The 16,166-nt window shown below is 42.6% G+C and overlaps 1 protein-coding gene and 1 long non-coding RNA gene across 5 annotated transcripts in view; one reads left to right on the top strand and one right to left on the bottom strand.

The window, feature by feature from the left end:
• The window catches only part of LOC122552319 (sphingosine 1-phosphate receptor 2-like), a 98,716-nt gene extending 88,104 nt beyond the window's left edge, over positions 1 to 10,612 (top strand). For all 4 annotated transcript variants that reach the window (XM_043695060.1, XM_043695057.1, XM_043695059.1 and 1 more), the window contains one exon: positions 7,411 to 10,612. In XM_043695060.1, coding sequence (XP_043550995.1) covers positions 7,529 to 8,608 — 1,080 coding nt within the window. In that variant the 5' untranslated portion in view covers positions 7,411 to 7,528 and the 3' untranslated portion in view covers positions 8,609 to 10,612. The remainder of the gene's footprint in view (positions 1 to 7,410) is intronic.
• LOC122552320 overlaps positions 2,414 to 16,166 on the bottom strand; it is a 45,404-nt gene continuing 31,651 nt past the window's right edge. Inside the window, exon 3 of the long non-coding RNA XR_006312356.1 lies at positions 2,414 to 2,448. This is a non-coding gene — a long non-coding RNA (uncharacterized LOC122552320). The remainder of the gene's footprint in view (positions 2,449 to 16,166) is intronic.

The raw sequence follows: 16,166 nt of genomic DNA on the forward strand, positions 1-16,166 counted from the left end.
TGGAGGTGTATAGGGACTGGATGTCCATGGTGAAGATAAGGCGTTGGGGGCCGGGGAAGTGAAAATCATGGAGGAGGTGGAGGGCGTGGGTGGTATCCCGAACGTAGGTGGGGAGTTCTTGGACTAAGGGGGACAGGAGCATGTCGAGGTATGCAGAGATGAGTTCAGTGGGGCAGGAGCAGGCTGAAACAATGGGTCAGCCGGGGCAGTCAGGTTTGTGGATTTTGGGCAGATCTAATCTTACTAACCAGTGTACCATGTAGAACCTTGTCAAATGCCTTAATGAAGTCCATATAGACAATATCTATTATCCTGCCTTCAACTATCTTCTTTGTCACTTTTTCAAAAAACTCAATCAAGTTAGTGAGTCCCAATTTCCATGCACAAAGCCATGCTGGCTATCCCTAATCAGTCCTTGCCTTTCCAAAAGCATGTAAAACCAGTTCCTCAGAATCCCCTCCAATAACATATCTACCACTGACTTCTTATCCCTGCTTTCAGAACTTAAATCTATCCAACTTGAGTCACTAATTCAGACCTCACTCAGCATTTGCATTGTTGTTCACTCCATATTGTCACATCCTGCAAGTTGTTACATCATTTCACTCTTTTCTAAGTATTTAGAATCATAGAGGCATAGAGATGTACAGCATGGAAACAGACTCTTTGGTCCAACTCGTCCATATTGACCAGATATCCTAAATAAATCTAGTCTCATTGGCCAGCATTTGACCCATATTCCTCTAAACCCTTCCTATTCATATACCCATCCAGATGCCTTTTAAATGCCTGTTGTAATTGTACCAGCCGCCAGCACTTCCTCTGGCATCTCATTCCGCATATGCACCACCCTCTGCATGAAAAGGTTGCCCTTTAGGTCCCTTTTCAATCTTTCCCCTCTCACCTTAAACATGTGACCTCAAGTCACCTCAAGCTTTGGACTCCCCTAGCCTGGGGAAAAGACTTTGTCTATTTACCCTATCCATGCCCCTCATATAGAGACTTTATAAATCTTTATAAGGTCACCCCTCAGCCTCTGACACTTCAGGGAAAATAGCACCAGCTTATTCAGTTTTCCTAGAAACAGTGTCTATATTATTATATTCATATAGTCAATACACTTTATCATTGTGAATAATTCAATAAGGTCACCCCTGCGTTTTTTCTTCTCCTGCACAAAGATTTTCAGTTTTAACAGCTCCTTCTCATGTATCAAGCGCCGAATCCCAGCAGTCCAACTCTCTTTCCACTTGTAAACACCCTTTGCTTCCTCTTGTTCAGCAGGTGTTGGTCCAAATCAGATGTATTCCACTTAAGTTATGACTTCAAATCTTGAAGTCCAATCTCCAGGGTTCATTTATCAAAAGCTTTGCTAAAATCTAACCAATCAAACTCACCAAGTTTCCCGTCCTTTTGGGGTTCTGCAACATGCGGTTGTGAATGGCAGTGTTCAGTTAAACATGCAGCACACTGAGCAGGGTCCATAAGTGCCCACGCTCAATAATGGAAGAGCACATGCTATTTGTGCATAAGACAAGGCTGAAACATTTGTAACCATCTTTGGCCAGAAGTGTCCAATGGATGATCCATCTCAGTGACTTCCCAGATTCCCAAGCATCACAGCTGTCAGTGTTGTACTGAAGATCTGTGCTCCAGAATTAGCCACTTCACTAGCCAAGCTATTCTTGGGCAGCTACAACACTGCCATGTACCTTATAATGTAGAATATTGTCAAGTTATGTCCTGTCAGCCAGAAAGCAGAAGTCATTAGTTTTTAAAGAAATTGCAAGAGGGTTGTCAGCCCACTTCCTATCTAATAAAGCATTTGACTGTGATAAAATCCAGTCTACTTCACATCAACTCACACCATTTGAAGAAGGATAGATTTTCAATGATATAATCTGCTCAAGAGTACCAGACATTCCAAAGCACCTTACAGCCAATTAAATACTTTTACAGTCCAGTCTTTGCAGTATGTGCAAACATCACTGAGGCAATATTCAAAACTACATGCAGGGCTGAGGGGCTGTCAATTAGTCACTCCTGGTTCTGACTGGGTGATAGGATGAAATTGCTCAGTAGTAGCTGAAGGTCCCAAAAACAGGTGTATCAGCCCTGTCAGTACATTGGTGTTCATTTATGATGATAAAGCAGCAGAGTGGGAAATCCCAGCATGGCTTTTAAGCATAAACATTCACCATCAGAGTGGAAATGTTGAAAAACTCCAGTGAGATCATCTGTCTGTCCTCCAACTTAAGATAAATGTTCACTGACATTACTTTGGTTGTTTTGTTTTCTTCCCCTACACCACCATACTCCTCCTCAAATGTCACTAGGAGGAAGAGGGTGAGACCCAGGCCTTGTTCACTGGCATACAATAAAACAAAAAACTGGAAATCTGAAGCTAAAACAAAAATTGCTGGAGAAACTCAGCAGGTCTGGCAGTATCTGTAGAGAGAGAAACAGAGTTAATGTTTAGAGTCCACTGACCCTTCTGACTCGAAATGTTAACTCCGGTTTTATCTCCACTGATGCTGCCAGACCTGTTGAGTTTCTCCAGCAATTTCTGTTCTTGTTCTCTGGCACTCTGCTGCAGGTACTAACCAACTCTCAGATGACCTGTCAGCACATTGTGCAGACTGAGTCTATGGCACAAATGTGTGTTATACAGCACACAGGAGAGGTTTAACCTCACTGCCATCACATTGGTCAAATGGGTAACTTCAAACCAGCTGAAATTATTCATTGCGTGGAGGGGACAGCACCTTAGAGAAATCATATCTTAAAAGTTATTTGCATTGAATGAACAGCACAGAAACCAACCGTGCTGATGTTTATTTTCCACAGGGATCTCCTCCAAATTCATAAATCACACGTACTGATCTTTCTCCCCCATGAGTTTATTTTGCAACTACTTAGATGTGTTTGTGCTCTTCATCCTGACCACTCTGTTGCATAGTGAGTTCCACATTCTCAACATTCTCTGGGTAAAGAATTGTTGCCTGAATTCCTTTTGGATTTCTGAGTAACCGGTTTATATTTATGACACATGCTCTGGCCTTACCCAGAAGTAGAAGAATTTACGTCATGCCACAGCCTTCTCTTTAATAAGGCAATGTAAAGACTGCTTACAAAGACACACAGGGAATCAAAGATACAATGTTGAGAGAGACTTAAAATTACAGTCACAGACACAGGGAGGGAGAGAGTCACTGATACAGAGGGGGAGAGAATCATGGATACAAGAGCAGAGTCTGGGATACAGGAAGGAAGAGAATCATGGACACTGTTGAGGGGGAAAGAAAGAAAAGGATGAAGGAAGGAGAGAATCACAGACACCGCGGAGGGAAAATGGAATGGATAAGAGATAGAGACATGGGGAGGAGAGAGTCACAGATACAGGGATAGTGAGTCATGGACAATGGGAGGGAGAAAATCAGGGACACAGAATGGAGGGAGACTTGCAAGTTGGGAGAGACAGTTATTGCAATTACATTAAGATTTCAGGAACCCATAGTCACAAGAAATGAAGTTCACAATAGGTATTGAATTGCTTGCTATGAAATTGTGCAGCCACCCTGGTAAATCCCTGTTTTTAGAAACACTTTTTTCTCCTTGCAGCCACAGCTTTTAAACATGCAAAAATAAAAAGGCACAGTTCTTAAATTATTAAATGGCTGGGTTGGTTCGAATATCTGAATAGTCTACCTCAGCTCCTAGTCATATGTGCTTATGATACAAAGGAACATACAAGTATTTTAAGGATAAGAACTTTGTGGATTTATTACAAGTTTTAAAAAGTCATTGGAGAAAATGATATGTTTCAAGTAAAACAGTAATTATTACCTTCTGGTTTCTAACAAAAGGTACTAAAAGGAATAAATGGGCAATTTATGTTACAATCCATTTGGGAAAGTGTGCTGGTACTCAAACCCTATTACTCCCTGGAAACAACAGAAAAGTTAAAGATTTAATCAAATTATTCATAGTCCCTGATTTTCCTATCTGATTCAGTCAGTTTTACGGAAAACACCGACCAGGTTTCTATATTCATTATCGCAAAGTACTAATTATTACAAAGAAATCAACTCTAAACACAGGCAAACAGAACTTTGAATTATCAACGGATAACTCTGCTGGCTGAAACTCTAACCCCCACACACATATACAGACAGCAAACTGCTATATTATCAGCGGAGAAAAAAATACTGGGGAAAACATGATGCACTAGCACCAGGCCATTGGATTCAATGAAGTTTCCCTTTTGCTTCTTAGAACACCTTCTGATCTCCAATTTCCTCATTTCCAGATCCTTTCAGTTCTTTGCTTATTAATGAACTGAAAACCCATTCTCAAACTTGAAAGACTTAACAGCAATCTAGGTTTGTTCAATATATCATCTCAGTTGCATGACACTGTAATCTTTTGCTATAAATTCTGTGTCTTGTGATCTTGTCCCACAACTACCTGATGAAGGAGCAGTGCGAAAGTTAGTGCTTCCAAATAAACCTGGTGGACTATAACCTGGTGTTACGTGATTTTTAACTTTGTCCACACCAGTCCAACACTGGCTCCTCCACATCATTTAATCAAGAAGGCTAATGGGATTTAGTATAAGAGGGATTGAATAGACAGAAAAGAGAAATTGCTGGAGAAACTGAGCAGGTCTGGCAGCATTTGTGGATATAGGTCCAGTGACCCTTTTCAGAGCTCTTGAGTTTCTCTGGCAATTTCTGTTTTTGTTTCTGATTTCTAGCATGCACAGTTTTTTTTTGTATTGCTAATCTGATTTTCCCGTTGATATGTAGATTAAAGTTATCCATAATTATTGCTGTCCCTTTATCAGAGGTAGCCAATATTTCTTCTTGTATACTGTGTCCCATACTGCGGTTACTGTTAGGGGGCATATAAGCTACTCCCATGAGTAACTTCTTTCCTCAACTATTTCTTATCTCCATTCTAACCGAATCTATATCTTGATCTCCTAACTAAAATAATCTTTATGGCATTAGTGCTATTATTAATTGACAGTGTTACCCCTTCATCTTTACTGAGTGCTACATGCATCCAGATACCGAGAGCTGTATTTTTGTCATATTTTGGAAAATTGTCATTTTTATGGAGTTTCATAGAGATTTCTCTCCATAAGGTCTAGTGAGTTTTCTTGTGCTGTCACTGCAGGCCTACCTTATTGACTGCCTAGTTCATCTCTACGGTACCCCTCTCATTTGATACTGGCAGAATTCTACCACTCACTATACATGGAGATGCTCACCACTGCTGGGAATCAGCAGTACCGCTGGTGGCAGTGTCATTATTAAAAGGCTGTTGTGCCCAGAGCTGCCCTGTGCAGTTTGTGGCATTTGCTCCAAACCTAGCAGGTGGGAGGAAATAGGCACCTGCTTTGCAGGCAGGGACCTGGAGGTCCTGGTTGGATGGCATGGTGTGGAGGCTCAGCCTCTTCTCAGGATGGGCCATGGCATTGGGCCTTGCCGGTTTGATCTAGGATTACCAGTAGGGTCAGTACCATCTGGAGAAATGCCTGCCCTATAGGAGGAAGGTCAATGTAACCTGGTCCTTTCCGTGAGATGGGTCCCTGCATATAAAGTGCCCTTGCACTAATTGCCATTGCACTACAAAGTGTAACATTAAAAGTGCAGAACCATAAGTGGTTTGGAGCTTGCCATGATGAATCAGAAGCTGGCATATGTTGGACGTCAGCAACTGTGGACAAAGGGTGCTTGCATCTGCTTACTATGAAGCATGCTTGAGATGTTGGTGCCTGGCATTCAAGGTGAAGGCCAGGAGGAGCAATGGGTAGGCTGGAGTTGCCACGTACCTTTTCTGACTTTCATATCAAGTGTTTTGTTTTTACGTAGTGGACGGATAGAGTTGGAGACTGAATATTAATGAAGTGAATTTAATTAATAATTAGATTAGATTAGATTAGATTAGATTAGATTATGTGCGAATAAATGATAAACCCTGTTAATAACAAGGTCTAGTGAGGGGTCTCAGCAGGAGGAATGTGGGGATTATTAGTAGGAGGAGTGCGGGGAGTATCAGGGGAGGAGTGCGGGGAGTTTAGGTGGGAGAGGCACAGGGAGTATTGAGGGAGGGTTTGCAGAAGTATCGGGTAATGGGATTGTGGGGAGTATCGGGTGAGGGGGTAATGGGGAGTATCGGGGCAGGGATAGCAGGGAGGATTGGGAAGGGGGGTATGGGGAATATTGAAGGGAGTGCAGGGGGTATTGGGAGGAGGAGGGCAGGGAGTGTCTGCAGGAGAAATCAGGAGTATTAGCAGGAATGGGTTGTATCACACTACCATCCACGTTTTGAATTGAAGATATAAAATTTGAATTACTCAACAGATGAATTGATAAACTTTTTGTGATTGGAAGAGGCTACATATTAATCTGTACTCCTCCACACATACCCCCACCCCACTTTATCCTACCCCATCAAATGTTTAAAAGTAAAATCCTCTTTCTAATACTCTGACCCCCTAATCCCTTTCTGATATTAGGACAGCATGTTTGCCTTCAGTTACTGGCACCAGGCCATGAATGAGAAGTTTTACCAGAGTGAGGATTATTGGACTGGACAAATCCCAGGGATGGGAATTAAGGCGGAATATAGATGGAGGCCTCCATTTGAAAGTTTTCAAATCTGCAGAGTTGGTTCTCTATGCAGTCTTGGTATATGATGTAGAGCATTGTATATTATTCAGCCTGGTGACTGTGATTCTCAGACTGAACCCTTGCAATGGTCATAACTCAGTATCTATGCTGCTGTTATCTTACTTCTGCCCCAGTGCAGTTTCAATCCAACCATGTCCCCACTGCACATCAATCCTGCTCATGCCTGGATGCAGCTAAAATCTCACTCCTGCTGCTTTGTGGTACCAATCTTCCTCATGTCCCAGTGCAACCCCATTCCTGTTTACATCCCACTGCAGCACCAAACTAGGTCATGCCAATATGCACCACTTCTCCTCCTGCCCTGTGCAGCCCCAGTGCACATGCCTGATGGAGTTGGTGCAACTTTATTATCTCAGAAACTCTGCTTGTTGGGTTAGTTTGGGAGTCAGGTTGACCGAGATCTGAGATGAGGTCACCTTGTGACTAAGGAGATTTAGATTTGTCTCTATCACTGTAACTCCCTGCTAGTTATTGAGTTAATAATATGTCCAGCAGGATGTGTTCTTTCGATGAGTTGAACCAATAATTCTGTGCTGCAAACAGATCATTTAGCAAGTCCTGTTGAGGATGATTTGGTTTCCAGGGGCAGTAAAGAAAACTGTCAACATTTTCTTGGCCTCCCCCCTTCCCCACATATGACCTTTTATTGTGATGTTTGTTTCTCATAACAGTGACTAACTACCTCATTTTCCTTTGTTGATTCCTATAGGTGATGACAGTAGCCCTTCTTGAATCTTGTCGAACCTGTGGGCCTCCAACGTGGTGTTAAGAGACATTATGCCTTTGAAGGAATCGACTGCCGACTGCAACCAGCGAATTCTGTAGAAATGGGGGAACCACTATGCACCGCGTCTGAGGGCTCCTTTAATAATTACTACAACAGGGAGTTAATAAGTTTCCATTATAACCACACTGGGAAACTTGCAGACCCGAAATATAAGTCACAAGGCCTGAGTGTCACCTCTGTTGTCTTCATCATTTTGTGTTCTTTCATCATCCTTGAAAACCTTTTGGTGTTGGTGGCCATCTGCAGATATAAGAAGTTCCACTCAGCCATGTTTTATTTCATTGGAAACTTGGCACTTTCGGACCTTTTTGCGGGCATTGCTTACATCTTCAACATTGTGTTTTCGGGAAGCCAGACCATGAAGCTGACACCGCTGCAGTGGTTTATCCGTGAGGGCACCATGTTTGTTGCATTGGCTGCATCAGTTCTCAGTCTGTTGGCCATCGCTATTGAAAGGCATGCAGCCATTGTGAAAGTCAAACTCTACAGCGGTGACAAGAATACTCGGATGTGCTTACTGATTGGAAGCTGTTGGATTGCCTCTGTGCTGCTGGGTGGGCTGCCGGTAATGGGGTGGAACTGCCTCTGCCATGTAAATGGTTGTTCCACTGTGCTGCCTCTGTTCTCCAAGAATTACATTTTGTTCTGTATCACCTTGCTCAGCATCATCCTTCTGTCTATTGTCATCCTTTATGTGCGGATTTATCTGATTGTACGATCCAGTCACTGTGAAACTGCGGCTCCACAGACCCTGGCGTTGCTAAAGACAGTCACGATTGTGCTCGGTGTGTTTATTATTTGCTGGGCACCCACCTTCATCATGTTACTGCTGGACTTTGCCTACACAGAAAGCAATTTGAAGATCCTGCACAAAGCAGAAATCTTCCTGGCCCTATCTACACTCAACTCTGCTATGAATCCCATCATATACACTCTGAGGAGCAGGGACATGCGCAGAGCATTTCTCCGCATCCTGTGTTGCTGTTCCATGATGGAGAATAAGACCAGGTTTGACAGCTGCTTCCCTAGTCTTCGCCACACCAGTACATTGGACCGGTCTTACCATAAACACAAGATGGCAGACTCACCAACGATGCCAGAATGCACAACATTTGTGTGAATGTCTGTGCTGCAAAAGGGTCTGATGGTGTTGAGTAACTTACCATGCACCATCGACACGTGCACTCCACACACTTACCTGCCACAGAGACAAACATGTGCATGATTAGTCCCTGAGCCTACAATATCCGCTGTCACAAGAGGACCTCAGGTCAACAAATGATGAGCAAGTTGGATGTGAGACTCAATCTAACCCCTTTCACTGTATGATACAATGGCAACCAGTCAGCTGACCCACAGGATTTATTTTACTCTCCACAATAACAATTTAGCAGCAGCCAATCAGAAATGAATACACCTGACAAAGTGACCAATGGTTGAGCTGCACGACAGAATTTGCAGAGTCTCGTGGACAGAATCTGTGAGCCAAGCTGCTGGAAATCACAACTAAAGACAATGCTGAATAATAGAGCTTACAGGACACAGTCTGCTCTTAATCTATCCTCAGAAAGGATCACGTTTCCATGCTATTTGCAATTGCAAATGGTGGCTGGAGGGAGAGAAAAAAATATTTTTGAGGCGTGCAGGCACACACAACAATTTTAATGGAGCATCATCACAAACTTTTCTTTGTTTTTCTGATGCCACATTAGTGTTAGACCTGACCTCCAGGTAATGCCACTTCCATATATAATGTTGTTTCCAGTGGTGGCAGCAGGTTTCCCTGCCTGGGGCTTTGCCCTGTGACCAGCAGCACAGTCTCCTACCAATCAACATTGCCTTGTGCTCCCTGTATAGTAGCACTGCTGCTGCCCAGCAGCACTGTCCCCCACCTAGGGCCTGCTCTGCCTAGTCCTGTGCCCCCTGCATGGTACCCACTGGTAATGGTAATGCAGCAAAATTACAGTGGGAAAGTGAAATTGTTCCCCTCATGTTAACACAGCAGAGGAAGGAGAGCAGCAGGATTTCTATGAGCCAGGTTTTGGTTTCAATTATATTAGGAGCATAAGCTGGACCCTTTAGGGCTATCTATCACCTTGATAATAACTTGACACCTTGACACTGACATTTTGTAACTCAGTAAACTATTACTTACATGATGAGTGTAGCTAAAAGAAGCAAGTCTGCTGGCCAATTCCAGCTTAAATGTTTAAAATTCTAATTATTATATTTTAAACTGGCTCACACATCATTTAGAATTAGGTTTGTTTCTATAAATTCTGTAATTTGGGCATTGACTGCTGCCTTTACTTTGATCTCTGTCACTGATATGTGTCATGCTGTGAGAAACTGTTTAATATCAAAACATATTGTGATTAGTTTCCACGGGATATTTCCGCTGTTTGAAATTTCCATGTAGTCAGCACCTCCCAACCAACATACAGAGGGAGTTGTGGAACTTTGCATGTGAGTCACAGAGCCTCAGGCCCAGTCTCAGACTGATGCAGCAGCTCTGGCCTTGCGCAGATTCAAATTTGACACCTAGCTCTGGAGACCAGCTTCAGTGACTGTCTTCAACTCAAGTCACATTGGACAACTGGACAATGACTGTTGATTGTGTAAGTTTCCATAAATGTGCAGGAGTTCTCTTTCTTGTGAAAATAACTCCAATATAAAAGTTTAATGGAGCTATGCTGCCTACATTTCACAAAGTGATGGAGGCAGCAACCAATCAGTGTTTGAAAAAGCCAAGTTATGATACTAACAGCAAAAAGGAGCTGGGCAGAATCCTGGACGGCAGTGCAAACGGCATCTGATTTATTCTCCATCGTGATACCATTGTGGAGAACGTACAGAAAGTGACCCAGATGTAGAGACACTCAGTATCTTGAAGCTGCCAGTGGGTCAGGCTGCTCCTTTAAATGAAGGTCAAATTAATTTGGTTGTTTAGTTTAAATGTTTAAGTGGCAACACTACAGCAGAATCCAGCAATGGATTGGCATTGTTAAATGTCTAAATGTCAATGTAGAGAACTCAAAATATAGAATGTTAAGCGGTACGAGAAATGATTAATGGCTGCTCACTGAGAATTAACCAACAGAAAATAAACCTTTTCTTAAAAAAAATTCTGCCTTGGTTTTTGAGGTTCTGGTTCAGGAACTGTTCCAATAGATGGCTCACAAACAGAATTTGTGATTCTGCCAGAAGGATGGAATCAAAATAAGGTTTTGGAGTCAATTTGCTGTGTTCTGTGCAGACTGTGTAAGAGGTAAGACTGGAGTTGGATTTCATTTGACACTGTCAGTGATTATGCATTATGCCACATTTACTCTTTCTGTCTCTCTTTCCCTCCCAACTCCTCTTACCCCCCTTTCTTTGATTGACCTTAAAAGATTATTCCCAAGTTGTGTGTTCTTCCTACAGTCAGAGCTTTGACTTTATGCAAGATTCAAACCTCAGTGAGTGTGGCTAGAAATTGTCGAGCAAGTTAAACATCACTTAGCACCTGATAATATGTCAAACTGTGCAAGCTTCATGCAAATATGGGGACAGGGGAAGAGATGGTGTGTGTGTTTGGCAGGGGGGACTGACATCTCAGCTGTGCTTAGGAAGAAATTACTCACTCAATCCAAAGCCATCAACTCTTATGTAAGATAAAACAAAAAAAACGGAGATCTAAAACTGTGATCGCTCAGGAAGCCTAATTGGAACATCATTTATTCTTGAACACCAAATAAAGCCACTACTCATGGCATAGAGAGGCCAGCTCCAGCCTGGGACAGACAGCTCAGACAAATGGATGATGTGCTTTTTTTTTAAACAACCTGTTCAAACATGTTATGACAAACATCTGGACTGGGTGAGACTTGAACCTGGGTCGCCTGGTTTAGGGGTAGGGAATTATCACTGCACCACAGGTCCACTTTATCGTTTTATATACCCTGAAGTGCTATCACACACCATGGAGGACTTCACCAGCTCCAAAGCCAGCATGACTTGTTTTATTTTCGTTTCCTTTCTAAACACTAACCACTGCCAGTAAAATACCCACGTAGCCAACTAGATATTTACAAGCAAAACCCATTATGACCAACATGAACCACCAAAAGTGAAGGAGGGGTAGGGAGAGTGGGAAGGGTCTAAGACAAAATTGAATTGGAGAGACAAGTAACCCCATGGTTCCCATCTCTCTGAAGGCATTGACAGCATTGATGAACACTACATGCTCTCTCTCCAGTGACATGAGAATAACTGAGGAGGTGGGGCAGGCAGTGGCAAACATGACAACCCTGAGTCTCTTTTTTTAAGTTTATAATTTTTAGTTTTTTCTTTAATTAACCTATTTTTCTAATCAACCTATTCAGAGATGTATTACACATCTCTGGAGCAGGTGGGACTTGAACCCTGGCCTCCTGGTGGAAGGGTAGGGACACTACCACCTTATAAAGTTTTGTTTAATTTAACTTCATTTTCTATTCAACCTGTTTAGAGATTTTATTACACTCCTCTGTAGTGAGTGGGACTTGAACTGGGCCTCTCGGTCCAGGGGTAGGGATGCTACCACTGCACCAGCAAAACATTGCATTCCTCGGAATTGGAGCATCGTTTTATAAATTTCACCTTCTGTTTGAGAGTGTATAGTCCATCTTTGTCGACTCTATATCTGAGGTATGTTACCTCGTTTATCTGGAACAGACACTTTTCCCTTTGTAGCCAGATGCCAGCCTCAGAAAAATGCTGTAAGACCTCCTCCAAACTCTCCACATGTTCCATTGCAGTAATTCCTGAGATTAAAATGTTATCCAGATAGACTCCCAGATTGGGCACCCCTTGAAGGATGCTCTCCATGACACTATGAAACATGGCATAAGGCAAAGATACCTCAAAAGGCAAGTGAGCGTATTCAGACTGACCTTTCTGAGTTTTTAGATTAACATATTTCCTGAATGATACCTCAAACTGCAGTTGGAGATAGGCATGGCTTATATCCATTTTGGAAAATATGTGACTCCAGCCAGCTTTGCCTACAAGTCTTCTCTGTGTGGCAGAAAGTATTTGTCTAAGTAGGAAGCTCTGTTGACTATTAGCTTATACACCTCACAGAGGCAAACTGAGTTGTCACGTTTTAAAACTGGGACTATTGGCATGGCCCAGTCAGAAAGTTATACCAAGCATTTAATGCCAAGTTCCTCTAGACGTTCCAATTCGGCCTCTACTTTGGCATATAGGGCATAGGGGGCTGGATGTGCCTTCGAGTATTTAAGTTGGACCTCTGGGTCTACATAGACCTTGGCCCTGTCACTTTTTATCTTCAAGAGGCCCTCTTCGAACACCTTGGGATACTTCTTAATGATTTCATATAGCTAAGCAGTACCCATTTTTAAGATCTGTTGCCAAATGCAGGCAGACTTTCTGTAATCAGTCCCTTCCCAAAAGGTTGGAACCTGGTTCTTTCACTACCAACGAGGCCAGTCGGATTGTCTGTTGTCTGTGCCTATCTGGGGTTATAGTGGTCCCAATAATAAGAGTGGCTCCCCAGAGTATGTGGCCAATCTAGCCCTGCTGCCTTACAAGCTTAAAGCGAAGATTCCCCTTTGGAATTTCCTAAAGGTTCACTCCCCAACAATAGATACAGTGGCATCTATGTCTACCTCCATGTCTGCGGGTGGCCAATTACCTGGAGTTTGAGCTTAATTGGGAACACTTTGGGAGCAGTGATGCAATTTAGTTGTAACAATTCCTCATCTTCAGGTTGATTTATTTGCAAAGCCCTGACTTGAGGTGGCTACGGCTTGGGCAGTATGTATTTCGCCTTGTCTGGGGTGAACTCTACAACCACACGCACAGATGGGTGTTCTTGCCTCTCATTGTATTGTAGAGATACTTCCCATCCAGTTCTAAAAGCTCACAGCCTTTGACTCCAATCGCCAATTGTCACTCAGCAACAAACAGGAGCTGTGAGTATTATCCACCTGGGATTTGGCTCTGTGGTATGGGGATTGTCCAAGGTTGAAGACAGTACCGTTTATGGACCCCTGATGTTCCTGACCCCCTTTTCCAATATTTTTGCAGGTAAAGGGCCAGTTCTATGGCTTTCTTGAGGTCCAGATCCTTTGAGTCACAATATTATTAATTCTACAAACCAAGTGATCCTTTGACATTTCCTAAAGTGCTGACCTTACTCACAGTGTTCCACCAAATTCTACAGACTTGTCAAGAATTCAGTCATTGGTTTCCCAGGAAGACTATTTGCCATGTTGTAAATCTGTAACACTGCAACGTAACAGATAATTTGGGGTTATGATGGGTCTGCTAAAAAATTGATCAGCTTGGGGAATGCCAGGTAGGTTAAACTATTTACAATGCTGAAAGCAGGGGTGGTCAGGAAAATAATGAAGAGTCGAATGAGACCTGATGACAAGTCATCATACTCAAAACGTTAATTCTGCTTTCTTCCAAAAGATGCTGCCAGATCTGCTGAGTTTTGTTAGCAATGTCTGTGTTTGCTGTAAATTCTGAGTATACTTCTGTGACTACATTACTCCAAAGTAGTTTATATGGTTCTTTCTGATCTCAATGCTGCATATGAGAGACTGGACATTATAATAAACTAAAACTCATTCCTTTGCCTTATTCCAGCAATCGCTGGGAGCAAAAAGTGAAATACAAACTTGAGTTCCATGATCTAATTAGTATTAGCAGCTTCTATACGCTTGTAGGATGTTCCCAGAGACCTTCACTATCAATGAGTTTTAAAATGAAGACACCAGGAAATGCAGTGACTCATAAAAGCAGAAGCTACTGCAGAAACTAAGCAGCTCCAGCAGTATCTGTGGAGAGAGAAACAGTTAACATTTCGAGTCTAATGACTTCTTTGGCACAGTGGAGTTTCTTCTCTCTCCGTAGATACTGCCAGACCTGCTGAGTTTCTCCAGCACTTACTGGTTGTCATTATGATCTCTTGCATCTGCAGCACTTTCCTTTTATATCAATATGGCAGCCAGTTTTCTCACAGCAGCCTCACACAGTCACATGATCAAGCTCAGATCATCTCTTTCTGTGATGTTACTTGAAGGATAATCATTGCCCAGAACATTAGTGAGAACTCCCCTGCTTTTCTTTGAAGCAACACCACAAGATGTTTTTACATTAATGGGAGGGGGCCTTTGTTAAAGGACAAAAGATGTCACTTCCAGTGATGCAACACTCCCTCCAGAAATGCACTGAGCCTATGCCTCTATAATTTTCCAAGCTGAAAAAAGTGGGCAAAGTCACAGTACAACACACAACAAACAACTATTGCATTGCACTCCATTGTCAGCCTGGATGATATGCTCAGGTCCATGGATTAGGACAGTCATAGCCTCTGACCCAGGATAGATTGCTAGTTATGGCCTATGTAAAACAGACTGTTACATGTTACATCTTCCTAGACAACTGGCTGAGTAGATTGATGAGTCTCAATCTTTAACAATGTTATGTCCTACTGGTAATGTGGCTGGACTAAACCAGAGACACAGGTAGATATGATTCCCAATACAACAGATGGTGGAATCTGAACCCAATAAAAATGTTTGGAATTGAAAGTCTAATGATCATCCTTAAACCATTGTTTATTATTGTAAAAATTCAACTGGTTTACTGAAATACGTCAGGAAAGGAAATCTGCTATCCTTGCCTGGTCTGACATATCTGTGAATCCAGACCCAGAGTCGACTCCTTAGACTGCAGCTCCAAACCCATTACCATCCAGCATAGGATCACCACCAAGCAGTCAGCTGGTGTAGATACGCCCACAATGCTATTAAGGAGGGAGTTCCAGAATGTTGACCCTGCGATATACTTTCAAGTCAGGATGGTATTTGGCTTGGAGGGGAACGTGCAAGTGGTGGTGTTCCCATACATCTGATGTTCCTGTTTTTTTATGTGTTAGAAGTCATGGGTTTAGAAGATGCTGTTAAAGAAGTTTTGGTAAATAGTTGCGGTCACTGTATATTGATAATGAAGGGAGTAAACATTTTAAAAGTGGTGTGTAGGGTACAAACTTTGTCCTGGATGGTGTCTAGTTTCTCAAGTGTTCTTGGAGCTGTGCTCATCTAGTCAACTGGAGAATAATCCTCACAGTCCTGACTTGTGACTTGTCAATGGTGGACAAGTGAGTTATTTGCTGCAGGATTCCTAGCTTCTGACCTGTTCTTGTAGACACAGTATTTATATGGCTGATCCAATTTAGTTTCCAGTAAATGGTAACCCTTGGGATATTAATAGTGGGGGATTTAGTGTTGTAATGCCATTGAATGTCATGGGGAAATGGTTAGATTCACTTTTGTCAGAGATGGTAATTGCCTGACATTTGTGTGGAGTGAATATTATTTGCCACTTGACACTGTCCAGATCTTGCTATAGAACATAGAACAATACAGCACAGAACAGGCCCTTCAGCCCACGATGTTGTGCCGAACATTTGTCCTAGCTTAAGCACCCATCCATGTACCTATCCAATTGCCGCTTAAAGGTCACCAATGATTCTGACTCTGCCACTCCCACAGGCAGTGCATTCCATGCCCCCACCACTCTCCGGGTAAAGAACCTACCCCTGACATCCCCCCTCCTATACCTTCCACCCTTCACCTTAAATTTATGTCCCCTTGTAACACTCTGTTGTACCCAGGGAAAAA

This window comes from Chiloscyllium plagiosum, chromosome 8 (genome assembly GCF_004010195.1).
Source record: "Chiloscyllium plagiosum isolate BGI_BamShark_2017 chromosome 8, ASM401019v2, whole genome shotgun sequence".
Taxonomy (NCBI): domain Eukaryota; kingdom Metazoa; phylum Chordata; class Chondrichthyes; order Orectolobiformes; family Hemiscylliidae; genus Chiloscyllium; species Chiloscyllium plagiosum.